Here is a 25181-nt window from a genome sequence, read left to right on the forward strand (position 1 = left end):
TGTAAAATCAGCCTTTTTAGATGTGGCAGGAATTCATATGCAACCCTCTCTGCATTTTAGGAAAGGAATGGTTGAAGCTGAAAGAAGGGCTCAGCTGAGAAATCACTGCACGTGGAAAGAGTTGGGTTTGCTGCAGGTAAAAAACATGGCACAGCACTACACAGGGAACCTCATTTATTTTCTGATCCTCCTTCTGCTAGGAAGGGTTTAATTATCTAATTTTTTTAAGTGGGGACATAGGCAAACTCTCCATGGCAGGTTCTACCTTTCCTGCCCTGGAGGAGGTGAGGTTGGAGATCTTGGTGGTATCTGCAAAGTCTTTTTCAGTTTGCTCCAAATCCAGGTACCACCAAGACAGAAAAATTCCAGCTTCTCTTTTAAGGTTGAACATAGGCACCAGCTTATTTTCTTGGAGGGAAGACATTTAGGAGAAAAAAAATCCCTTCAGCAGGTAATTTAAATTTCTGGAATGTTACCTTTCTTTTGAGAACTAAAGCTGTAACAAAATCCAGCTTCTTCAAGGCTTTGCTGGGGCACTGGGGGCTCCTGTGGGGTGGTCACTTGAGGCCAGGGCCTGTCTGTAAGGGCTTTGGGGACATCCTGCTGGTGGCCACAGGGCCAGGCAGGGTCTGAAACACCTGGGAGAGCTGGGGGGGCTCACCTGGACCAAAGGAGGCTCAGGGGGGACCTTGTGGCCCTGCACAACTCCCTGACAGGAGGGGATAGCTGGGGGTGTCAGGCTCTGCTTCCAGGGAACAGCAGGAGGAAAAAGGGCTTTGAGTTGTGCCAAGGGAGGTTTAGATTGGATATTGGGAACATTTCTTGATGGAAAGTGTCTGGTCCTGGCACAGTTGCCCAGGGCAGTGATGGAGTCCCCATTCCTGCATGGATTTAAAATCCATGTGGATGTGGCACTGAGGGACATGGGTTAAGCGGTGGCCTTGGTACCGCTGGGGAACAGCTGGACTTGAAAACCTTAAAGCTTTCCTAAACCTAAACCTTTCCATAATTCCATGAGACTGAATAGGATCGAGCAGAGCACCAGGACACGGGGCTGTGACAGGGGGCAGCATGGGTGGGAGAGGAGAGGAGAGGAGAGGAAACAGGACAGGGAACAGGACAGGAGAGGAGAGAACAGGGCAGGAGAGGAGAGGACAGAACAGGAGAGGTGTGGAGAGGACAGGACAGAACAGGAGGGGACAGGGCAGCACACGGATGCTGTCGCCGCTGGGCTGCTGCGTGCCCGGCGGGCGGTGCCTTTAAGGGGCGGTCGCGGGGCGGTGGCGGCGGCGGGGCCGGGGCGGCCGCGGTCCCGGTTCCCCCCCCCGGCTCCCGGAACTCGCCCGGCGCCGGCCATGGTGCAGATCGTGACCGTGAAGACCAAGCCCTACGGCGACCAGAAGCCGGGCACCAGCGGGCTGCGCAAGAGGGTGACGGTGTTCCAGAGCAATGCCAACTACACGGAGAATTTCATTCAGAGCATTCTGGCCACCGTGCCTCCCGCGGAGCGCCAGGACGCCACGCTCGTGGTGGGGGGCGACGGCCGTTTCTACATGAGAGACGCCATCCAGCTCATCGTCCGCATCGCCGCCGCCAACGGGGTAAGCAGCGAGCGCTCCGGGATGCGCTCCCCGCCCGCCCCGGCGGAAATCGCTGGCGCTCGGCGTGTCCGCGGCGTGGAAGGAAGGCGGTGAGTGGCAGATGAGCTGGCGTGGGACAGCTCGAGTCCAGGCAGAAAACACCCCCGGCAGCCTCTCCCTGCCTGCTGGAGAGGGAGGATATTGGCCGGGGTGGAGGTATGGAAGCAAACACGACTTGGCTCTAATTCCTTCTTCCTTCTGGCTGGCGTTGGGTTTTCCAGCTGAAACACCGGTGAGGTGTTGGGAGGGAGCAGCGATCCCTTCCACAGCACTGGAATGCATCTCACTGCTGGGGGATTCCTCCGTGGGTTTGTCCTGCTCCTGTCACTCGGTGGCTCAAGGGAATCCCAGCAGGGAATGTTTGTAAAGGGAGGATTTCCCCTACGTTTGCTCTTTTCCAAAGGAAAACTATCCCCTTCTCCTGGGACACCAACGCCAGCATCAAATATTCTTCCTCATGGACCGCAAAGGAGAGAGGGGCTGAGGGTGCTGGTGCTTAGGGTAGAACCTCAGAGTTACTTATTTCAAATTCCCAGGTGACCCAATGCCTGTAAATATCTGACTTCTTAGGAAAAAAAAATAATAATTTGGGATTGCTGCCTTTTTAGGACACAAAGAAGCAAATAACTGTTTTGGATTATTTTTAAACCATGTAGAAATTTGACTTTTGTGATTCCATAGCCCAGCATCCCTGGATGCTGTGTGCACCTCTGGAAGTGATGGATAGGGCAGCCTTCCTTCCCTGATGGAAAAGCAGCAGGCAGCGATTTATTCATGTGTTCTGGGAGGGGGTTGGAGCTGGAAAATGCAGCATTCCTGCCGACAGGATCCCTGTGGATCACTGTGAATAAGCAGAGTGGGAAACTTGTTCCCTGGGATGAAGTGTAAGTTCGTGCAGGTTTTTGGATGTGCACCCGGGGCCTGGTGGGATGTGGCAGCATTCCAGGCACCGACTTCTCCATCATTTACACTTCAGCTCGGTCCCAGAAGCAGAGGCCTGGGGTAGAGCCGTGCTGGGGTCTGATGAGGTGTTTTGGGAAGCGTGGAAGGCCGGGAATGTCTCGGATTCTCCCCTGGATCGTGCAGTCACTCACGTACATTCAGGGCTGAGCTCGCTGCCAGAGCTGCAGCAGCGGGTCCCAAGGGCTGCCCTTGCCAGCAGGAATTTGCCTCGAAGCATTTTACCCACGTGAATTCCAAGTGCTGGGACAGAACTGGCTCTAAAGTCAGAAAATGTTGGGAAAAGGCAGGAAAAACGAGAGGTGGAGGAAGGAAACGTGTGGAAGAATATGTGGGTTAATAAATGAGCAGCAGGTAAAGCCTGGATAAGTAACCAGAGGTACAGCAGGGCAGAGCCACTGGAAACTTGATTACAGATATTTGCTACATTTTAGCAGTTCTGGCCTCAATAAGTCAGTGCAGGAACTGCATTGCCAAACTCAAGAGTAGCAGAACTCTCTGGTCCCGAGAATTGAGGTGACTAAAGCCAGAGGGTTTCTTTAGCAGATGTAAAACACTGGTTTTAAATAAATTTTGATGTGTTGGCCTTGTTTTGGAGTGCTTGAGGGATGCTTGGTTTGTGGGGTTTCTCTGTAATTGCAAAGATCAGTTCCCTGGTGGTTACCACAGTGTAGTTAAGTAAAAGTCTCTGAGAATACTCTTTCTTCATAGTGAATATGAAATGACTGGAATTTCCCTGCCCTTCAAAGAGAAGGATGGACAGCTTCATTCATGGTAAGAAAGTGCCCTGCAGAACAGGAACCGGCACATGAAAACTTTCCTGCAACTGTAGGTTTTTCCAGGTGCTGGGATTCAAACATCTGATTCCAGCAGCCAGGTCTGGGGGGTGGAAACTCTGTGGCCTCATGCTGAGAAAAGCTGAGTAATAATAAGAAAACTGCTGGAAAAGTACATTTCTGGTCCTGAGGATTAAGAGGTGGTTGATAAATGCTTTAAAATCACGTGGTGTTAAGATCTGGTTGAATGGTGCTCTCCAGGCACAGAACAGACCTGAGGACCACAATCTTTAGTTTTACAACATAAAAGGAAAGGATGCTAAAATTAGCTTGAATTTTGTCTCCACCTGGAGTGGTTAATATGGAACTCAGTGTTTATTTTTAAGTAGCAGCTACTCAGTTTGCAGTTATGATATTAAGAGGTGTTAATCTTATTTTAAAGTTTGCATTTCTGTAAGTAAACTGAAATTAAGATTGTTTGCCATTCCTAGCTGGCATCCAGTGTAACCTACCAGCTTTGTTTTGGTCTGTGTGCCAGCTTTTCCTGATATTATTCCCACATGGTGAGTCTGACTCTTTAATTACACAAATCAGATCTTCACAGGTCCCGTTGGAGCATCTCTGATCAGCAGAATTGTGGCTGTGCAATAATTTTATGTCAAAAATGACAGAAACTGTAAATCCAGGTGTGATCATGGAACCAGCACCAGGCTGATCCAGTGACATTGTCACCTCCTGTTCCCCAGATTTACTGTGCCCTTGGTTCCTTCCTAACTGAGCACTTTTCCAAGTACTGCAAAGTTGCCACACTCAGGCACGTTGCTGGAAGGTGTTTTGAGTGCCAGGCTGTGCCTTGCATGTTAAATAGTGCCTGCTTTTGTTTTATAGCTGCAGGACCAACAGGGTTTTTATTAGAAATGCTGCTCTCTCCCCCAGGAAGTTTGGGTTCCTGCCTTGGCTGCTTTAACCTTTCTCCCCCCTCAGTTACCCAGGGAAACCAAGTGTTCAAACTTCTCACATTTATTTGTCACCGCTCTCCTTTAGTAGCTCGCTTTTTCTTTGTGCTCTTCTGCCACAGCTCCCAGACCAGTTCCCACTGAGATCTTCCCTTTGAGTGAAAGCTCCTGGGATTAAAATCATCAAAATCAAGTGCTCCTAAAGAAAGTTCTTCCAAAAAGCAACCCCTGTGTACCAGGGTTAGATGTGGTGATGCTGGATCCTCCAGGCCAGTAGGAAAAACCTCAGTTTCTGACTTTCTTATGGTACTGTTTTTCTCAGAGGCAGAAGGGGAAATTGAGATGTGATATCTAAAGTGAGGAAATAAATACCACTTGTAGATATTTCCTGGCTGCAGATGATGTGGGTTTTAGAAGACAGCAGCTCTCACAGCCTCTTTTTACACCAGCTTAGACTCTTTTTGCCTGTAAAGTTAATTGGCTTATGTCAGTTTACAGTGGAAGGTGATTAAGCGGTCAGGTTGTCCAATTTCAGTGCCCCTTTGGAATTTTAAACTCTGCACTCATGAAACTCCAGCTCAGAGCAAGAGCTAAGGTGCTTTGCAGTTAATCTCTGCAAATCCAGTAGGCAGAGTTGAAATTCATCCTAGCAGGGATTTAGCTGTAATCTCCTGGGACAATGACTCTGCATGAGCAGACACCTCAGCTGGGGCTGGCAGGGCAGAAATGCCTTCCCTTTGTCAGGGCAGAGTTTGGGATAGGGAGCTGGGCTGGAGAGCTGCTATCCATGATTTGAGCTCACCAGGATTGAGAAATGCATCCTGTTATGATCCTGAGCTGGCCAAAATATTGATCAATGCTTCAGATGAGGAGCTGAAATGTATTTTAGAAATAAACAAGAGATAGCTTAGATATCAGTAAGAAGTTCAAGGAATTCAGAAATAATAGAAGTGAAACATGTACACTTACAATACATATTCATAATACAAATTGCAGAGTAACAAAATAAACAGCAGATGTGATGGGCAGAGGACAAACAGAGTTGGCAGGATCATTCAGTTATCCAGAAAAACATTGTTTCTCGATTTTAAAATAAGTTTGTTGTAAGTGAAAATCAGGAAATGAAGCCTCAACCAGGAGCACAAATCCGGAGCTGGGGCACCAGGCCTCAGAGAGGATCTGGTGTGGGAGATTCCAGCAGGAATGGCTGGAGTCATTCTGTGGGGAAGAAATTCCTCCCTGTGAGGGTGCTGAGGCCCTGGCACAGGTTTTTCAGGGAAGCTGTGTCTGTACCTGGATCCCTGGAAGTGTCCAAGGCCAGGCTGGACAGAGTTTGGAGGCACCTGGGATAGTGGAAGGTGTTTTTTGGGCTCAGGTGAAGATTTCCAAGAGCACCCAGGGCCAGGGGTCTATCTCAGCAGGCTGGAGCCAGAAATCCTGGAGCATTGAGGAAATCCTGCTGGAATCCCTCCCCTTTTCGCTGGTGCAGGGGCAGGACCGCAGAGATAAAAAGAGATAAAATACAGATTTGGGTGTGCTTTGAGGGGCTGACCTTTGAACAGAAAGTTTCACAATGCTGGTGGCTGGTGTGTGCTTCCCTGGAAAGGAAGGCTCAGCCCCTGTCAGTGGGACAAACCTGGAGATGGGGATTCATTCCCAGCCCCTGTCTCTGCCACCCAGCTTTTCTTTTCAGCTGTGGCAGGAACAGAACAGTCTCTCAGTTCTGGAGTGATTCATATGTGAGTTCACTTGTGCTGTTGAGATGGTGCCAAATATCTTTCTTTCCCTCTGGAATCTCTACAGCAACTTCCAAACTCAGATTTTTAATTGATTCTTAATAGAAAACAAAGCGTTTTGCAGCGGGAGCAGCACTCCATGTATGACCAATAACACACTTGCAGTCTTACTTATTTTTCCTGGGCTCCATTTGTGCTGGCATTACCAAATGCCACTCCCAGCAGTGGCTGCCTGCACCAGAGTCATCCTCGGCAGAAAGTGCTGGATTTTGGCAGCTGCTCAGAGGGGTTTTCCAGGGCTCTTGGCACCCTCTTATGGCCAATGTGAAGGGACAGCACCGGCACTGGAGCTTTCCTGAGGGCAGGAGTTTGGGAAATGGGATTCTGCCTTAGAGAAGAGTCACAGAGGAAATGTGAAGTGCTTTTATTCCATTTGTTGCCCAGTATTTCAGGCTGAGTGTCTTCTTGACCCAGCACAGAAAAGGAGCAGAAGGAGATGCCTGTCACCAGCTGCTTGCTGTCAAAAATTCCTGCAGAGCTGGAAAAGGAAGCTTGCAGATAACCACAGTCCCACAGAGGGGACATTGGCTTTATCTGCCTTCTGAATGGGGATAAAGACCCAGGAGAGGAATGGGAAGGACAAGAGGAGGAGAGGGCACCCTGAACCTTGGAAAAGCCTGACCCAAGGGTGTAGCAGGAGATGGGAACAGGGAATTACTGCTCAGTTTGGCCTTTCCATGGTGGGTTCTGCCACAATTATTCCTCTTGCCTGAAAGCCTAAATATAAAATTGTAGCTTGGAGGAAGGCTGGGTTTGTGTCAGAGTGAGGAGCTGGGAGAGTCTGGCTCTAACCCTACCCCTGGTGCCAGGCTTGGGGAAGACTCCAGGTGAAGAAGGCTCCATCTCCCAAAAAAAGATGGCACAGCTTGCTCAGGGATAAGTAGGGACCATGGAATTAGGCTAAGGGAGGAGCTGTGCCTCTGCAATGTTTAATGAATTTAAGCCCTCTCAGAATATTTTGTCTTTCTATCATTCCAGTCCAAGTTAGCTGATAGTTTTAACTCAGTTCTTGTGTGTGTGAAGTGCAGGACAGTCAAAGGAGACCTGGGTTAGGAAATATCCCTGTCTGTGCCAGGTTGGCTGTTGAGGAGAGGAAGATTTCCTCTGCCATGGGGAATAAGAGATCCAGGAAACAGGACCACAAGGAAAAGCTCAGAGGATTGGGGCTGTTTGCTGTATGCCGAAGGATTTTTTAGTGAGGAGGAGGATTATGATATCTTTGTGCCAGCAAGGGAGATATCCAACAGATTGTAGAGAAACACTTCCAGCTGCAAGGCAAATTATGCACTGGCAGGGCTTACCTGGAGAAAAAGATTCCAAGAACAAGTTAGATCAAATTCCAGGAGGAGAACTGGGTGTCTTTATCCAGTTGTGGGGAGGGAGCAGATGACCTGAGTGATTTGTAATGATCAGCAAAGCCTCCCAGATCACGGATCAAATGACCTTTCCCCAGTCCCTGCCCCAGTGCAAAGGTGCTCAGCACCCACCTTTGGTGACATTTTGCACCTCTGAATCCTCTGGCAGCTGTGTGAACCCCAACCCCTGACCAGTTACTGGTGATTTAGTTTGTCCCAAACAGTGTTACAGGGAAACCCTGGGAGCAGGTGAGCACCCCAAGAGTGGGGCTGCTGTGGCTGTCCTTGTCCCTGTGCCTTTTATTCATTATTTTGTATTTCCTTGAATCAAATGTGCTTCACTTTATGTCCATAAACATGAATGACCCTCCTCCCCTGCTTAACTGAGTTTGATTCCTCTGTCTACTCCACATGCACTGCATTACACACAAATCCCAACCCTCCACAGGTTTTCCCTGTCAGTAAATCCAAGTGCATCCCGTGTGAGGCCTCAGGAGCTGGTGGGTGTCCTGTGCCCTCCTCCTGTCACTTAAGGCCGTGGCATTTCCCAGGGCAGCAAGAAGGGAAAGAGCTTGCTTAGGCCTTTTCCTGCCAGGTGTAATTTTGGGAGCTGGATTTTGGGTTCTGTGCCACTAGAGGGAAACCTGGGCCTTTGCATGGGAATCAAGAGAGCTTCGAGATGCTGGAATAGTGTGGGTGGATAAAACACAAACCTCTGTTTCTCACTGTTGGGGTAAAAGATGTGTTGGTTCACACAAATTATCCAAGTCCATTTTAATGTGCTGTTGGATAAATCAGGGTTTTGGGGACATGGTCAGTGGTGGCCTTGGCAGGGTTAGGGGTTTATCTGGATTATCTCAGAGGACTTTTCCAGCCTTTATGGTTCTGTGATCTCCTTTGGAAGAAAATGTATCAATTACTGGAACAATGACAGAATCATCACCACAGGAGAATCCCTGAGCACCTTCAGACCTGTCACAATTCAGCTGTGTGTACACATCTCCTTTTTCCTGATTCTAATAGTGGGACAAACACAGACATTACCAAGTGTCTGTTCCTTAATTGCCACAGTAATATCTAGAAATTGCTTCCAGCAGCTCAGGCAGAGGACTCTGAGTGTTGCTAAAGAGGCTTGGAGGAAAGGCTGATTTTAGAATCATGGAATGGTTTGGGTGGGAAGGGACCCTAAAGCCCATCCCATTCCATCCCCTGCTGTGGACAGGGACACCTCCCACCATCCCAGGTTGCTCCAAGCCCCATCCTACATGGCTTTTGACACTTCCAGGGGTGGGCAGTCCACAACCTTCCCTTCCTTCATTTACCTTCCCCGTGCTTGGGAAGATGAAGCTGCACAGCAGTTTCTTGATATCCGAGTCAGTTCTGTTTGTGTTTATGCTGCCCCACAAGGAACAGCATTAAGGGATGCAGTTTTCCCAAGCATTTGAGAAATGCTTGTGAGAGTTTTTTGTGGTTTTAATCTGGGTGAGGCTTGCTGGGGATGTTCAGTTGAGGCTGACGAGGCTGTTCCTGCTGGAAATTCTCCCTGTGTTTGAGGCAGCCGTGGGAAGTCAGGTTGTCAGGGCAGGAGTTGCATGAGCAAACGGGAGGTAACGGATCTGTTCCCTTCCATTTTAAGAGTGACCTTTAACTCACCAGACTTTGCAAAATAGCTCCAGCAGGATCCTGCTGGAAGTTTGCCTCCGGAGCCCCAGTGTGCGGCCGGGCCTGGCACTGTCCTGCGGATCTGGGAAAACGCCGGAGCGGCGCATCCGAGCGGGGCTGGGCTGCTCCCACCTCCCTGCCCGAGGGAGATCCACACGGATTGACACTGCTGGGCTCCATGGCATGGCTGGGAGCCGTGCCTGTGGCAACCAGGAGGTGACAGAGAGGACAGGAATCCTCTGCCAGCCTCGCAGTGAGGGACAGCAGCGTGGAATTGTGCGTTCTCCCTGACAGTGATCCCCCACCGCAAGTGCGAGGACACGGCTTCAGTTACAGAAGGTGCAAGGAGCTAATTTTGGGTGTTCAGCTCCTGCCTCATAGGTGGGCCATTGCTGTGTCAAGGTTGGGGGTTAATTTTGGCATATTTGACTTTTTAAATGCATCTATGTGAAAAAAGGACATGGAAGACGCTCCCCTGCCTCTGCTGACGGTGCCAACAGCTCCTTACAGCGACCAGAAACCGGGAACCAGCGGCTTACGGAGGAAGACCTTCTACTTTGAATCCAAGCTGAACTATTTGCAGAATTTTATCCAGAGTATATTTTTTTCCATAGACCTAAGAGATCGCCAAGGAGCCTCTCTGGTGGTTGGAGGTGATGGGAGGTACCTCAATAAGTCTGCAGTGGAACTGATTGTCCAAATGGCTGCTGCCAACGGGGTTGGTAAATGTTAAACGGCTGAATTCCTGTGGGGTGTGGCTGAGAAATGCAGAAATCCATCAGAAATTAGGCACTGTGAGATTTAATTCCCCCAAAGGCTTGAATCAACTGCTAATAGTGAATTTGTCAATGTTTTCAATGGCAGATCAGTTGGGGAGAACAGAAATCACTGGTTTTTCACTCAAAGTGCTGCAGTTGGGCAGAGAATGCATGTGGAGAAAGGAAAATAAATTCTGCCTGGGGTTTGTGTGTTCTTGTTTTGTGCTTTGACATGCCCCAAGCTGTTGGCACCTGTGGATTTTTCAGTCTTTCTATGAGAATATAAACCCCTGATACTGCTCAGAAATGAAGTAACAGGGAGAGCCACCAGAGTGGCAAAGGAAAAGAAACAACCATGTTTTTCCTTTCTCACCAGGTGTAAGTTGTGGGATAAATGCTCAGGGAGCTTTTGAAAATTGATATGAGAGTCAGCAAGTGAGTGACAGCCTTTATAGGGAGCTCAGTTGTGCTGGAATTCTGTGTTTTGGAAGCAGAGCAAGAGGCTTGTGTGTTTGTGGTAGATTGTGGTTTTTCTTTGTTTCCTTCTGCTTTTTAAGAAGGTTCTGCTGTCTGTCCTGGATCTCTTGGTGCAGAGCAAACTTTGTGAAAATGGACACAGATTTTAGGAATTTGTTTGACAAAAAACTTGACTAGGACATTGTAATCAATAGGAAAAAAATAGGAGGAGATAATTTTATTTATTTAATTTTAAAATTGGCCTGTTTTCCATCTTGTGGGGAAAAAAACCTTCAGGCATTACAAATTAATGTCTTCCTTCAAAATCAGTGTATGGGCTGAGCAGAAGAGCTGGAAAATGTGCACAGAGCCAGGCTTGGAGTGCCTGACAGCAGGAGATGTCTGCTGGTGAAGGGCAGATCAGCCTCATCTTCACCAGCTCAGAATTTTCTCTCCAGCACTGGGCCCAGGTCTGCCTAAATGGGACTTAGGGGGTGGTTTGGGTATTTTCTGTGGATTTTTCCCCTCAGTCTGGTTGGTTCCTGTCAGTGATGTGCTTGTGGTGCTCTGGATGTGGGATTGGTGGCTTGGGCAGCTGCAGCCACCAACTTCCATGGCCTGGAAAAGCTGTTCCCAGTGTTTTCCTGGGGGGAGGAGGGGGGCTGCAGGAGGTCCTTGTGTGCATCCTAATGGGACTGTCAATAAAACCAGGGTGGAATTATTGCCTGGATGGTTCTGAAGTGCTGTCAGCCAAATTTGCTGCACAAAGCAGGTCTGCTTTGAGGATTCCATGAAAGGTGTTTCTCCATCATTGCAAGCTGAGGTTTTCCTCATAAGAAATTCCACAGACTCAAAAAGGATTAAGTGTAAATTGTTCAGCACATTGTTACACTGAGCAACCTTCCCCAGTGGTTACCACAAAGGATTTAGCATTGGATGGGTGGGGAGTGGCAGCTGAAAACCTCTGGAAGCCAAGGAGGACCCAAATCACAGAGCAGCTCACATGGAGATGAGTGTTTCTTCCTCTCCTTCCTTGCTGTGGGGAAAAGCTGCAGTTCATGTGTGCAGGGAGGGCGAGGACAGGGGATTTGATGTGTTCATCCAGCTCTCCTGCAGCTGCTGCCTGCTTTGGCAGGGAAAATCCCTTGTTTGCCCTTCCTCTGCATCATTCCTGGGGCATTGATGCACAAGGGTGCTGCAGAACGTGACCCTCAGAGGGAAACTGGGGAGCAGGAGGGGAAGTTTTGGAGAGGAGCTTCCTGGAGGTCCCATGAGTTCTCAGGGAAACTGAAGGAGCAAGGTTTGGAGGCTGGAATAAAGCACAGGACAAGGTGTCTCTGAGAAAGGGGAAAAAGCAAACCCTGTGGAGGCTGGGCTGCTTCAAGTGAAACATGAGGTGCAGTAAATGAGTGGTCAGTGTGTGGGTGCAGTCAGGGCTCATGTTGGAGTGGGCAGCTGGAGGCAGGGCCCTCACTTTGGGTTTTTAAAGTGCTTTTTTCACATTTCTGCTGTTATTTTCTAGAGGTGCAGCTCTGCCAGCAGCTGGGCCGTGACAGCTGGACCATGCAATAACTGATGGGCAGCGAGGCTGGGGCTTAGCACCTGCCAGTGCCAGGGGACAGGAATCACAGTCATCCTGTGCCCTTGGCTCAGCACCCACCATGCCTTGGGAATGCTCCTCTTGATTCCTGCTTCAGCTTCAGATTGAATGAAACCCCTCCTCTTTTCCCAGTCTGTTCTGGGTCTGACCCCTGGGCTGGTGCAGAGGAGCCTGGTGTGGTTTTAAATGCTGTTACCTCATCTGGGAGCTGTGGGAAGGAGTGTGCTCTTCCAGGGCATTATCCACCTCCTGGTTTATTGCCTGGATTCTGATGCTGGTGTATTGCTCAGCACATTGCTCTGGATCCCATCTCAGTGATATCCCCAAGCTGATGGGAAGGAGGTGTGCTGCCTGCTGCCAACAGGAACCTGCAGCTGCTCCCAGGATGGTCCAGTTTTGTGTTCTTTTGGCTTCTCTCTGCCCCACTCTGTGTTTTGAAGGTGAATTTGGAGGCCACAGCCAGAGGGAATGCTGTTTTTTTGTGGTGTTTAATGCCTGGAGAGCTCAGCCCTTCAGTACATCCACGTGCAATGCTCCAGGAGCGGGGTCGCACCACGGGGAGCTTTGGCAGGAGCAGGGCTGTGCTTCACCTGCCGGTGAAGTTTGGGGTTTGGGCTGGGTTTGGGATCTGCCCTCACACAGCTTTGCTCTGCTCCTGCCCTCTCAGATCGGGCGCTTGGTGATCGGGCAGAACGGGATCCTGTCCACGCCGGCCGTGTCCTGCATCATCCGCAAGATCAAAGCCATCGGGGGCATCATCCTGACCGCCAGCCACAACCCCGGCGGGCCCAGCGGCGACTTCGGCATCAAATTCAACATCGCCAACGGAGGTCAGGGCACTTCCTGCTTCATTTTAATTACTCTTATTGTGGTTTATTTCTTGTGCCCACCCCAGAATCCAAATTTCTGTTCGTATCCCAGTAATCAGTGCCCTGAGCAGTGGTTTCCCTGATGGAGCAAGTGATGCTCCTCTCCCCCTGCTCCCTCCCAGGAGGGTATTCCCAGCCCAGGTCTTTGCTGTATTCCTGAAGTTCACTCCTCTTGCACTTGGATTCTTTAACATCTTCCCCTTGCCCATTTCATTTTGTAGGTCCTGCTCCTGAAGCCATCACGGATAAAATTTTCCAAATCAGCAAGAAAATTGAGGAATATGCAATCTGCCCAGATCTCCAGGTGAATTTGGGCACCATTGGGAAGCAGCAGTTTGACTTGGAGAACAAATTTAAGCCGTTTACAGGTAAATTAACATTCTTCCTCTTGGCAAGGGTGAGGGATTGTGGTGTTTCTGTGGCCATTCTGACCTCTCCTCATCTGTTGCATGATCCCAGTGAGGACATTGCTCCTGGCATTTATTTATTTGTTAATTTTTGATTTATATAATTTTCTGTCCTATAGAAGTTTCTACTTTGGTAGCAAAATCTTGATCTATCAAACTTCCGTAAAATCAAAGGCTGCTTTTTCTGCAAGGCAAACATACACTTGAAAACAGAAAAATGCAGTTAAAGTGCATTTTCCTAATTAAAAACTACAGAGTTTAATCTTTCAATTGATTTTTTTTATGGTTTCACATATAAAAGTTGTCCCAGTGTGTGGGAAAGCTGTTACATTTCACATGTGACTTCAGTCAGTGAATAGTGAAATATGAAAATAAATTTAAAAAGACTTCTTAAAAATACTGCAAGTATTGTTTTTTACCACCTCCTGCTGCTTGTAATTAACAAAGAAATAAGTTAAAAGATGATAAAAGTTGGTATTCCCCTCAGTCTCCATTTCTTCGTAGTGGGATTTTTATGCTGTATTTTGTTTTTATGTTGGCTGCAAAGATACAACTTTTTGAACTATTAAGTTCACACTTCCCATTGTGGAAATGAAAGATCTGATTTTATATACATATTTTAAAATGTAATTGAAGTGGGATTGAGCCTTCCTGAAGGAAGTCCAGGGAGCCTTAACTGGGAACAGAGTTTGCCTTAAGGATTTTATTGGTCCACTTGTGACCTGATGAGCAGTGAGTGTAATTAAATTCCTAATTTAGCCCCATTATTCCTGTCCCTATTCTGATTCTCTGAGGTGTTCAAGGGCTTTGTGCTGAGCCCTGGCCCTTGGCTCTGAGGAGCCTCAGCACAGGAGCAGGACTTGGTTATCACAATTCCAGGCTGTGAGGGCTGATCCCTGTCTCCTTTTCCAGTGGAAATTGTGGACTCTGTGGAAGCCTATGCCAACATGCTGAGGAGTATCTTTGATTTCAATGCCTTGAAGGAGCTGCTGTCAGGGAAGAACCAGCTCAAGATTCGCATCGATGCCATGCATGGGGGTAAAAAGGGCTGGGCTCGGGGCACTGAGGGGTCCCCTGTGACAAATCCTTGGGGATTTGTCACCTAATTCAGACAGGAAGGTTTTCTCTGGAATTAATATTGCAAGTTTGAGGTTTGGTTTGTAGCATACTGGATTTTTCTTTTCACTTTTTCTGTCTTGTGTTATTTTCTTTAGTCAAGTGTTCTGTTTTGGGGGTTGGAACGAGCTGATCTTTAACATTCCTTCCAACCCAAACCATTGCAGGATTCTGTGAAATGTTTCATGAAATCCTGGAATGGTTTGGGCTGGGAGGGACCTTAAAGCTCATCCAGTTCCAACCCTGCCATGGGCAGGGACATCTTCCCAACTTGGCCTGGGACACTTGCAGGGATGGGATGGATTTTGATGGGTGCTCCTAAACCACAAAACCCCTGAAGTGACCCAGGGTGAGCAGCCTGGGGTGGGTGGAGCCGCGGCTGGACCAACTCCTTCCTCTTTTACCGAGACAGTTGTGGGCCCTTACGTGAAGAAGATCCTGTGTGAGGAGTTGGGAGCCCCAGCAAATTCAGCTGTGAACTGCACCCCCCTGGAGGACTTTGGGGGCCACCACCCTGACCCCAACCTGACCTACGCTGCCGACCTGGTGCAGACCATGAAGACGGGAGAATACGACTTTGGAGCTGCCTTTGATGGAGATGGGGTAAAGGAGCTGCTCAGAATTCCCCTTCTTTCCCTCTAACCAGCTCTGGGGACTGAGGTGCACCTTTTCTCTCCCCTTGTAATCATGAGTGAAGTGAACCACTTGCTGCGTTTGCCACCACAGAAATAGCTGGATATTGTGTCAATAAGCCCAAACTGTATTTAAATAACTAAAAAAAGAAATCAGCAGGAAGGTGAAACATTATGGAGCTGCTGCTGTGTAACCTCTTCAAAGCTCTGTGTTTATTACAGAAAATCTCTGGGAATGGGCTGGGCCCTGGGCTGAGCAGGGAGCTGAGCTGTGCTGTCTCCCCCAGGACCGTAACATGATTTTGGGCAAGCACGGCTTCTTCGTCAACCCCTCCGACTCGGTGGCCGTCATCGCCGCCAACATCCTCAGCATCCCGTACTTCCAGCAGACCGGCGTGCGCGGCTTCGCCCGCAGCATGCCCACCAGTGGAGCCCTGGACAGGTACCAGCCCTGGGCAGGGCACAGCACAGGCAGCCCAGGGTGCCCCTTGCCCGGGATTTCAGCCGGATCTGCCCCGTGTGTTCGGTCCGGTGGGGAGCGCGGCGGTGCCAGCACGGCAGAGAGATTTAATGGGTTAAACCCTGCCTGGGGATGTGGCACAGCTGAGCTGAGCTCTTGGCTCTTTCTTGTCCCTACAGATAAACCCAAACAAATGACTCTCCCCACCTGTCTTTTCCTTAAATTTGATAGTGACGCTTTTCTTGGTGAAATGCTTTGAGATCTGCAACTTAAAATTGCTTTGAAGAGGTGTGTGTCTGTGTCTGTTCTGTAAATGCACATCCCACCCATCCCCCAGATACCACACTGGGATGAAGCAGAGGGATTGTACCAAAGCAGTGGCACCCCAGGAGAGCTGCAGATCCCATTTCCCTTGGGACAGTCCAGGGATGTGACTTGGCCTTCTTACCTTGGCAGGGTGGCCCAGGCTACAAAGATTGCTTTGTACGAGACTCCAACGGGCTGGAAGTTCTTTGGAAACTTGATGGATGCAAACAAACTGTCTCTGTGTGGAGAGGAAAGTTTTGGGACTGGTAAGTCAGCGTTCCCAATATCACCCATGATGGTGTTTATTCTTTAGGGCTTGGGATTTCTCTTTCATCTGCAGTTGTTAATACTTGTAAAATATTAAAATATAAAAAAGGCTTGGAGGAATTAGGGTGGAAAATGAACACAGTGATAAAGGTTTTGTGAGGTAGGAGCTCCTTCTCCTCTGGTTCTCCAGGAAGGCACGTGGAGATAGGCAGGAAGTTTGGGGGCCTCTTTGGTAGCCTGGTCACTGAGTCTGTGGGGATTAAATGCAATGCTAAATGTATTTTTCAACTCTTGGTGGCCAGGAAAGCCTTCTCAATGTTTTCATTTCTGGAAAGAAATACGGGTTGGAGCACGGAGTTTTATTAGGGAAGGTTTCAGGTCACTATTAAATCTCTGAGCTTAATAGGGCCCTCGTTTTCCTGTTCTGAACACAAGGTATGATTTATAAAGTTTAAATTAACACTGCTTTTGAACAGTCTAAGTGAGTTACTGAGTCACTGAGAAACAAAGTGAGCATCACAAGGAATTTACTGGGGGTGTGCAGGGAAGTTGACAGCAGCAGGATTTGCTCCAGGTCAGGGTGCTCAGGACAGTCAGGATTCCCAGGAGGTCTCTGCATTCCCTGAGCTCTCCCTGGCATCTCCCCTGTGGTTTTGTGTCCTGCCTGTGGAAATGGGACCTTCCCTGCAGGCTGGGCCCTGCATCAGCACCAGATTCCTGCACAAAGGCTGAGTTTTATCTGGTCTGAATTCTCCCAGAGGTGTTGTTTTCCCTGTTCTCTAAGGATCTCTGGTGGGATATGCAAGGCACAAGGTCCTGGGGGAATTTCTCACTCAAACCTGGTGTGTTTTCATTCCACCACCCCAGAAAAACCTTTTAGCTTGTGTGTGGGTGCCTTAAACCCCCAAATACCTGGAGTGAAGTGCTTTGTGAAGCTGGAATGCACAGCTTGGCAGGAAAGGATTACCCCAGCTTTCCTGTGGCTGAGGAAATGGGATCACAGCTCTAGGGAAGAGCAGGTTGTTGTGGGGCTGAGCAGTCTCCAGGGGCAATATTTTTGCAGTCAGATATTACTCTGATATGTGGGACTGGGATTTGGCTGTGGTTTGGAAGGAAAGGTGAATTTTAGAGAACCTGATGTCTCTGTAAAGAAATCTCTAAGTAAATAATGAGTAAAGGAAGGTTCTGGAGTTTTGCCCTGAGTGATTTCAGCATGTGCTGAGTTTATATCCTGGACCTTGGCTAATGAGAGAGCACTGGTTGTTTCAGGAGATAAATAAAACCGAATTCCTGGAGCTGCTGATGGGAGATGATCTCAAAGGAGCAGCTCCCCAAAACTGTCTCCACCTTTGCATGAGCAACAAGCTCAGTTTCTCTCCATCCACCAGCAGGTGAGGGACTGCCTCCCAAATCAAAGTGATTCCAGGGGCAGCAGGGCTGAGAGAGAGGTTTGGGATTTTGGCCAGGCAGCAGCACATCCACGTGGTGGGAGCTGAAGCACTTCGGGGGAACAGATTGGGAAAGGGCTCAGGAGTGTTGGACTCCCCTGCAGCACAAAGGGGTTTGTCCATGTGGCAAAGGCACTTAGGAAGGAAAAAGGAATGAAAAGGGGTGAGGAGGTTGATAGGAAGTTAATGAGGAGTTGTTTGGAGCTGGGCAGGGTGGGAGTGTTGAAGGGGGGAGAGGTGAAGGAGCAGCCAAAAGACCCAGGAAAAATTGAAACAAACTGTCAGGCGGTGGGACTGGAGCACAGCACAATTAGAGTAATGCGACATGACAGAATTCCTGCTTGCTTCCCTGGGTGTTTTATTCCAGCAATAAGTTGATACATCACATGGGACTGGTGTTTATTTAGCATTCCTCTCCATCACCTCTGCCCAGCTCTCTCCACCATGAGGGACTGTGGGGATAATTTATGGCTACGTCCACAACAGTGGGATTTGTGCAAAGCACCACGTAATCCCTGCCCTGCCCCCAGCTCTTTCCCAGAGGATTCCCACTCTGGCACTCCTTCAGAGGGTGGCATGGCAGCTCTGGAGTGCTCCTGGGATTTCTTTAATACCTGTTTGGAGGTTTTCCAGAGTGGGAAGGAGAAAACTTTGCATCTGTGGGGCACAGGGTGGGACTGGCGTGGCAGAGGCACTGAGTGTGGGCTGGGTGTGTTCTGGGCCATATTTAATTTGGGGGCTGTGTAGGGTCCAGCACCTTGGGTTTCCCAAGGGGTCAGTGTTGTGTGATCCCACTGTGCTTCCAGAGCAAGGCTGGGCTGGCTCTGGCTGCTTCCTGCGCTCCTTGCAGTGCCAGCCTTGAGGGAATCCACAACAAGAGGCAACAGGGACAAACTGAGACCCAGGAAATTCCACCTGAACACATTTTATGTATGGGAACCCATTATTGTATGGGATTGCCCAGAGAGGTGTGGAGTCTCCTTCACTGGGAGTTGATGTTCTCCTTCCCAAGAAGCTCCTTTGCATTTGCCTTTTGTTTAGTTTTTCACTTGATGCCTTTTTTACTGTGCATTCCCCGTTCCTTCCCTGGGAACAGAGTTAAGGATGTGTGAACAATGGGTGTGTGTGTGCTAAAAGATGCCAAGTGTTTTATCTGAGCTGGAGCAGATGAGATCCTGACCCACTTTAAGGATACAGCAGGGATGGAGCTCTGGCAGTGTGAGCAGTGCAGCTACCAGGGGATGGGGGTGAGGAGGCCAGGTGGGGACTGGTGTGAGAGGAGTGGGAATTGTGTCTGTGCTGTGGCTGCCCTCAGGCTCCGACCACATCCGAGAGAAGGACGGGCTGTGGGCAGTGCTGGCCTGGCTCTCCATCCTGGCCGCCCGCAAGCAGAGCGTGGAGGACATCATGAAGGACCACTGGCAGAAGTACGGCAGGAACTTCTTCACCAGGTGGGGAAAGTGATCCTGACACCTCCCATTCCCTGTCCTGGGTCAGAGCAGAGCCCTGATGGCATCGCTGTGTCACTGTGGGGCTGTTCCTGGGTCATTCCATTGCTGTTTGTCCTGCAGTAATTTAAAACACTTGGCAGCATTCCTGGGTGCCATGAAATGATTCACCATGACCCTTCGTGGTGTCCAGCTCTGGGTTGTTACTCCAGACATAAATCTGGTACCAAAGTCTGTACATTTTATACCTGCAAAGCACCTTTTTTTTCTTTTAATTGAGAATTTTTTTCCTTCAAGAGTCATTTTTGCCATGGGATCAATATTCTTGAGACCCCACATCACAAGTTAATTTGTGATATCTTCAGTGACAGCAGCATCTCATAGAATGGATATAATTACCCCTGTGGCTGTTATTTACCTGGTTGAGTTCTTATCCAGTCCCCAAATGCTGAAATTTAAGCTGCAGTAGACATGGAAGATGGCAAGGGACGGAATAAGAACCAGCCTGCACACAAGCAGAGGTGGGAACACTGTGAAAGCATTAGGCAGAAATCTTTCAGCTTGGAAGATCTACATGAAAATCCTGTCTCAAATCGCCAAGTGAAAGAACTTGTCTTTCCTTTGTTGTTTTTTTTTTCTTCCCCCCCTGAAAAAAGCCAGCACACATCTGAGGCATGGAAACCTGGGGAAAAATGCCAAAGTCTAGGATAAAAAGGCAGCCTTTTAGCACTCGAGGTATGTGTGCAGAGCAGGGGTAGGCGGGTCAGGCAGCAAACAGAGCGGCACAAATCCCGCTGGCAGTGGGAACACAGAGTCTGGGATCCTGGAGTGGGCTCCAGCCGCTCTCTGCTGCCTCTGCTACCCAGGCAGGGACATCAAAGCTGGCATTGGATGTTTTCCTGGTGCAGTCACAGCTGCAGTTTGCTGTGGGGATGCACTGAGGGTGTTCACCATGAGGGAGCTGGTGGCGTGCTGTGGGCAGAAGTGCAGGAAATTCTTGGCAGGCAGTTGGATCTTGGCCCTGGCTCTGTGATACTTGGTGTGAGACAGCACTTTGTGCTTTCATCTCCTGGCACCAAATGCCTGTGAGATGCTGTGCTGTATCCCAAGGATCTGTGTGGATGTGGCTGCAGGGCTGCACATGGATCCTCCTCTCTTTTCATAGAATCCTACACTGGGTTGGGTTGGGAGGGACCTTAAAGCCCATCTAGTCCCACCCTCTGCCATGGCAGGGACACCTTCCACTATCCCAGGCTGCTCCAAACTCCATCCAGCCTGGCCTTAGACACTTCCAGGGATCCAGGGACAGCTCCTCTGAACAGTGTGTCCTGGTGCTTTTATGTGCCTTTTCTGCCTGTCCTCCCCTCCAGGGTGGGTGCAGAGAACACCCACAGAGCTCGAGAAGGGCATCTCAAACCATCCCAACTCATTGCACCCTCCCCTGGCTAATCCCTGCGTGTGGTGCTGGCTGCAGGTACGACTATGAGGAGGTGGATGCAGATGCTGCCAACAAAATGATGAAGGATTTGGAGACGGTGATGTTCGACCGCTCCTTCGTGGGGAAGCAGCTGTCGAGCGGGGACAAAGTCTACACGGTGGAGAAAGCTGACAACTTCGAGTACAGCGACCCTGTGGATGGCAGCATCTCCAGGAACCAGGTGGGCACAGCCTGGGCTGAGCTGGGAGTGTTTTCTCCATGTCCTGTTTCCATGAAGAGTAGGGGGGTTGGGAATGCTGTGTCTGGCAGGCAGCCCCTGGCTCTTGTTTCAAGTTCTAGGATTGACATTAATCCCTCAGGGAGAGGAGCACAGGAGCCTTCTGTAGCTCCCTGAAGAGGAGGGATGGTGCAGGTCAGGCTGGGATTCATGGCAAGCACCTTGGCTACCCATGAGCACAGAGCTGAGAGGCTCTTCCCTCCCGTGTCCCCGAGCAGGGCTTGCGGCTCATCTTCTCCGACGGCTCCCGCATCATCTTCCGGCTGAGCGGCACCGGCAGCGCCGGGGCCACCGTGCGCCTCTACATCGACAGCTACGAGAAGGATGCTCAGAAAATAAACCAAGACCCTCAGGTGGGTGCTGCACCTCAGTCCTGCCACTGCTGGCTGCCAGAGTTCAGCTCTTTCTTAGCCCTGCTTTGCTTGGAGCAGTGTGGAGGTGCCAGGAATTTTGGGAGCCAGAGGTTTGGTATCTTTCATCCTGGTACAAAAAAAAAAGCTCAGTGTGGATTCCTGGGAATCTCTCACAGCTGTCTCTGCCACAGCACAGTTTTCCTGCCTGTGTTAGCCCTGTGCCTGCTTTAAAAAAAATCAGTGGGATCACAGGACTCAGCTGTACCTAAGGTGAGACTGGCCTGCTCTGTACTGAGTTCAGCAATGTTCTGCAATATCATTTACAAATGGTGCTGAGCTCTTGTAGGCACTGGAGGAAAAGGATCCTCCTCTTGTATTTAGTTTTAGCCTGGGTATCAGGAAAGAGGTTTTCACCCAGAAGATGGTTGGACACTGAACAGGCTCCCCAGGGAATGGTCACAGCCCCAAGCCACTGCTCCAGGAGTGTTTGGACAATGTTCCCAGGGACAGGGTGGGATTGTTGCAGTGTCTGTGCAGTTGTACTTCATGATCCTTGGAGATCCTTCCAACTCAGGACATTCTCTGATTCTGTATTCCCCAGCAAACACTCCGTGGGCTCTTTGTGCCTAATTCACTGTGCCATAATTGACAAAAAACCTGAAAATCCCCCATTCCCTGGGGGGGAAGTTAGGATTTAAATGTCCTGCACTGAGGTGGAGTTTGGGATACAGCACAGGGAGGGTGGCAGCAGCACCACTGGAGCTTGGGATTTTCTCTGAGCGCTGCATCCCTGTCACTGGTCCCAGAGCTCAGGTTGGGAGCCCAAAGCAGCCTTTGGTCAGGAGAGCTGAGCTTCGAGTGACCTGGGCTGATCTGGGTGCTGAGGGGTACAGTGTGGGAGGGCTGCATGTGCTGCTCTGCAGTTCTGAGCCCTCTCTTTCCTCCCTGCAGGTGATGTTGGCACCTCTCATTTCCATTGCACTGAAACTTTCCCAGCTCCACGAAAGAACCGGCCGCTCTGGGCCCACCGTCATCACATAGAGCCCCCCTGTGCTGGAGTGTGCACTGGGGCAGGCAGGCAGCCCAGCCCCTTCCCTTGTCAAGCTGCCACTGAAAGAGGAATATTGATTTTCTCCCTGTATTTAAGAACACTGTTTTGCTGCTAAGGATAGCCAATAAACCCCAGCCCTCAGCACCCCTCGTCCCCTTTGCTGCCTCTCTTTGTCCCAGCGCTGCTGGCAGGTTTGGTGTGGTGCTCCTTACACAGCCTTTGGGTTGTGGACTCCTGGCTTTTCCTTAAGCAAAAGGCTCTAGGAATAACAGAGACACTAAATTCTTCAATAATTCACAGGATTTTTTTACTATCTTGGAAACTTTCCTGGGAAAGAAGCATGAATTCTTTATCCTGGTTTGGATGAGCTTGTTTGGTTGAATGTGGACAGTAAGAGCCTTGGAATAATCAGATTTGCAGGCATTAATGTGCAATATCTTATCCAAGGGCACAAAGGGGGTCACTTTGGAAACAGCTGTGGCTTGGTTTGATGTTAGGGCTGTGCAGCTGCACCTTCCTGCCCTTTTCCTGGAAGTACTCACGTTAGTGGGATGAGTTTAGGTCCTGTCCCTCTTGGTTTGCTTGTCTTTGCCACCCAAATCCTGCAATCCCCATGTCCCATCTCACCCTCTGCCTGGGGCAGAAACTTAGGCTGAGTCCCTGGCAGGTCTGAGGGAGCAGCTCTGTTATCCAGGAATGTGGAACATCCCACCCTCATCCTGACCCACCAGCACCACTTCCAGGGGAGACTGGGTGTGCTAACAAAAGGATTTTTATCTCAACAGTGACAGGCGAGGGGTCTCTGCTGCTCCATCTGCACTGACAGCTCTGCTGGGGGGTGGATAAAAACCCTCAAAAACCAGATGTAAATAAGTCTAGAGGTAGGTCCCAGGAAGAACCTGTGCCTGAAGCTGGGAGAACTTTCCACACCATGGTGCTGTGCCTGCCCAGTGCTTCCCTTGGCAGGATTGTTCCAGAGGTTTCCCTCATGGCTGGCTGCAGAGCCCTAAACCAGGAAGTTGGGATTAGTGGGGGAAAAACAATCTGGCTGCTCTAATTTGCCTTTCAAGCATTGTGTGAACAAGTGACCTGTGAGTTTATGGTTGGCCTCTCGTTAAAGCAGCTCAGTCCTGGGTTCCTCCTAATGGAACTGTGAGTGTTTTTCAGTCAAACTGTGCTAAAAGCTGCTCTCTGCCCATCCTGGTGCTGAGTGGTGCTAACAGCTCGCTGGTGACACACAGCTCTCCTCTCCTGGGGCTCCCAAATTCTTTCAGCACCTTCAGAATGAGAGGCAAAGTTTCCTGTGTTCTCATGGCTTTATCTCAGCTCAGTTCCTCCAGCTGCTCCTTCCCACAGGAGCTGCACAGTAGAACCCAAACTCTTCCCCCTGTGACAATTTGTGCCTGTGCAGCCCTTGCCTCTCTGGCTCATGGGATTTGGAGCTTTGTGCCATGGGGAAATGTTCTTACAACTCCCTGACAGGATGCTGAAACCAGCTGGGGATTGGGCTCCTCTCTGGTACTGGCGACTCAGCAAGAGGAAATTGCACCATGGGAGGTTTAGGTTGGATATTTGGGGAAATTTCTTCCCCAAAAGGGCTGTCCAGCCCTGGCACAGCTGCCCAGGGCAGTGGTGAGTCCCCATCCCTGCAGGGGTTTAAAAGCCATGTGGATGTGGCACTTGGGGACGTGGTTTAGAGGTGGGATTTGCAGTTGTGGGCAACAGTCAGACTCGATGGTCTGAGAGGGCTTTTCCAGCCTAAATGGATGTGTGATTCTGTGGCTGCTGGCCAGAGATCCCTGTTGGGGAAGCCTGGGTGGATTTGCCTGCTGGATCACTGAGCAGGATGCAGCTCTTGGCAGCTGCCCCTGTGCCAGCACGTCCCTGACTGTGCAGCACACGCAGGGAATGTGGCTGTGCTTCAGGACAGCTGGTGCAGCTCCAGTATGGGAAACTCCCAATGTTCAGTTAGTCCTGTTTTCCTCAGGAAATCCACATTTACCCCTGGGTTGGATGCTGGTGGATCCCTTCCAGGTCAGGGACAGTGCAGGAACAGGGGAGCACGGTCAGTCCATGCAGCACTTGATGGGCTGCCTTTGCCAAAGCCGTGGTCATGGAGGGGTTTGCAGAGAATCAGCCCCTCTGCAGATGGAGATTTGCATGAAAAATGACTCCTGCTCTTTCTCTGCCTCTCTCCAGGCCAAAGCTCAGGACTCCTGTCCCAGAGGAGCCCGATGAGATCCAGATGTCTCAGCTGTAGCGTTGTAACCTTTACGTAAGGCAGGATCTCGTTTCTGGGCGTAGTTTGCACTGCACAGAGATGGAAACACATCCCAAGAGCTTCCTGGGAAGAGCAGCCACAGCCCAGAGCAGAGCTCAGCCCAGCCCCAAACAGTGCTCAGGAAGGAATTCCTTGTCCCAGCCTGGCAGGTTGAGCAGAAGTGTCACAGCCAGGAGTTGAGCTGGCAGGAGCCAGTGTCCAGGGTGATCCCCAGTGTCCAGGGTGATCCCCAGTGTCCATGGTGATTCCCAGTGTCCATGGTGATTCCCAGCACAAGGGGGATGATTGAACCCCTGTGCTTGAGGCACAAAAGCTCTGAAATCCTGGTTTTCTGGAGGATTTTCCATCCTGGAGATGAAGTATCTCTCTCTAGATGGCAGCATTGGTAAAGAGTCTCTGGGCCACCTCCAGCCGAGGCAGGGTCTTGCCACACCTCACTCTGTTGTGCCTTCATCACTAATCCTGGGATTCAGCCACAATTCCTGTGTTTCTGAAGCCTTGGGGAGTGTGCAGGCTGTCCAGCTGGTCCCTAAGGATGGCATCCCATGCAGAAATATTGGCACAACCCACACATTTGAAGCTGCCTAAAATAGTTCAGGAAAACACTGCACAGTGCTGTTATTGATGGGGTAATTCCATGTGATAAAACCCAAAATCTAATCCCTAGATCTTCAGCATGTAGAGTTTTGGGTAAAACTTCTGGGTACCAGTGAAAAAAATGTGTTCTTTGGCATGTTCCCATCACAGCACTGACAGCTGTACCCAGGCTCAGGTGGAGAAAGCTGCAGCAGATGAACTAAAACAATGATTAAATGAAATTAAATCCCATTTGTTCCCTCAGTTTTCAGACACTGACCAGGGATGTGGGA

General features: G+C 49.8%; 1 protein-coding gene across 2 annotated transcripts; it reads left to right on the top strand.

Annotated features, from left to right (window-relative positions):
- Nucleotides 1-1255: 1255 nt before the first annotated feature.
- Nucleotides 1256-22177, top strand: PGM1 (phosphoglucomutase 1). 2 transcript variants are annotated; one of them, XM_015636716.1, is made up of 11 exons: nucleotides 1256-1601; nucleotides 12627-12789; nucleotides 13050-13196; nucleotides 14148-14273; nucleotides 14764-14954; nucleotides 15271-15425; nucleotides 15900-16015; nucleotides 18780-18915; nucleotides 20387-20570; nucleotides 20846-20980; nucleotides 21932-22177. In XM_015636716.1, exons 1-11 carry the CDS (start codon nucleotides 1356-1358, stop codon nucleotides 22019-22021), a joined length of 1689 nt encoding a protein of 562 aa, XP_015492202.1. In that variant the 5' UTR covers nucleotides 1256-1355; the 3' UTR covers nucleotides 22022-22177. The 2 variants fall into 2 exon arrangements, with proteins under 2 accessions (XP_015492202.1, XP_015492201.1); XM_015636715.3 differs by lacking the exon at nucleotides 1256-1601 and adding an exon at nucleotides 9401-9863.
- The last annotated feature ends 3004 nt before the right edge of the window (nucleotides 22178-25181 follow it).

Source organism: Parus major, chromosome 8 (assembly GCF_001522545.3).
Source record: "Parus major isolate Abel chromosome 8, Parus_major1.1, whole genome shotgun sequence".
Taxonomy (NCBI): domain Eukaryota; kingdom Metazoa; phylum Chordata; class Aves; order Passeriformes; family Paridae; genus Parus; species Parus major.

Bases quoted from the DNA above. Each gene is read 5' to 3' on its own strand.
- PGM1 (XM_015636715.3), top strand. From the start codon at position 9,606: ATGGAAGACGCTCCCCTGCCTCTGCTGACGGTGCCAACAGCTCCTTAC. The intron at 13,197-14,147 runs GTAAATTAACAT...CTCCTTTTCCAG, and splicing joins CAAATTTAAGCCGTTTACAG to TGGAAATTGTGGACTCTGTG. The intron at 18,916-20,386 runs GTGGGGAAAGTG...TGCTGGCTGCAG, and splicing joins GGCAGGAACTTCTTCACCAG to GTACGACTATGAGGAGGTGG.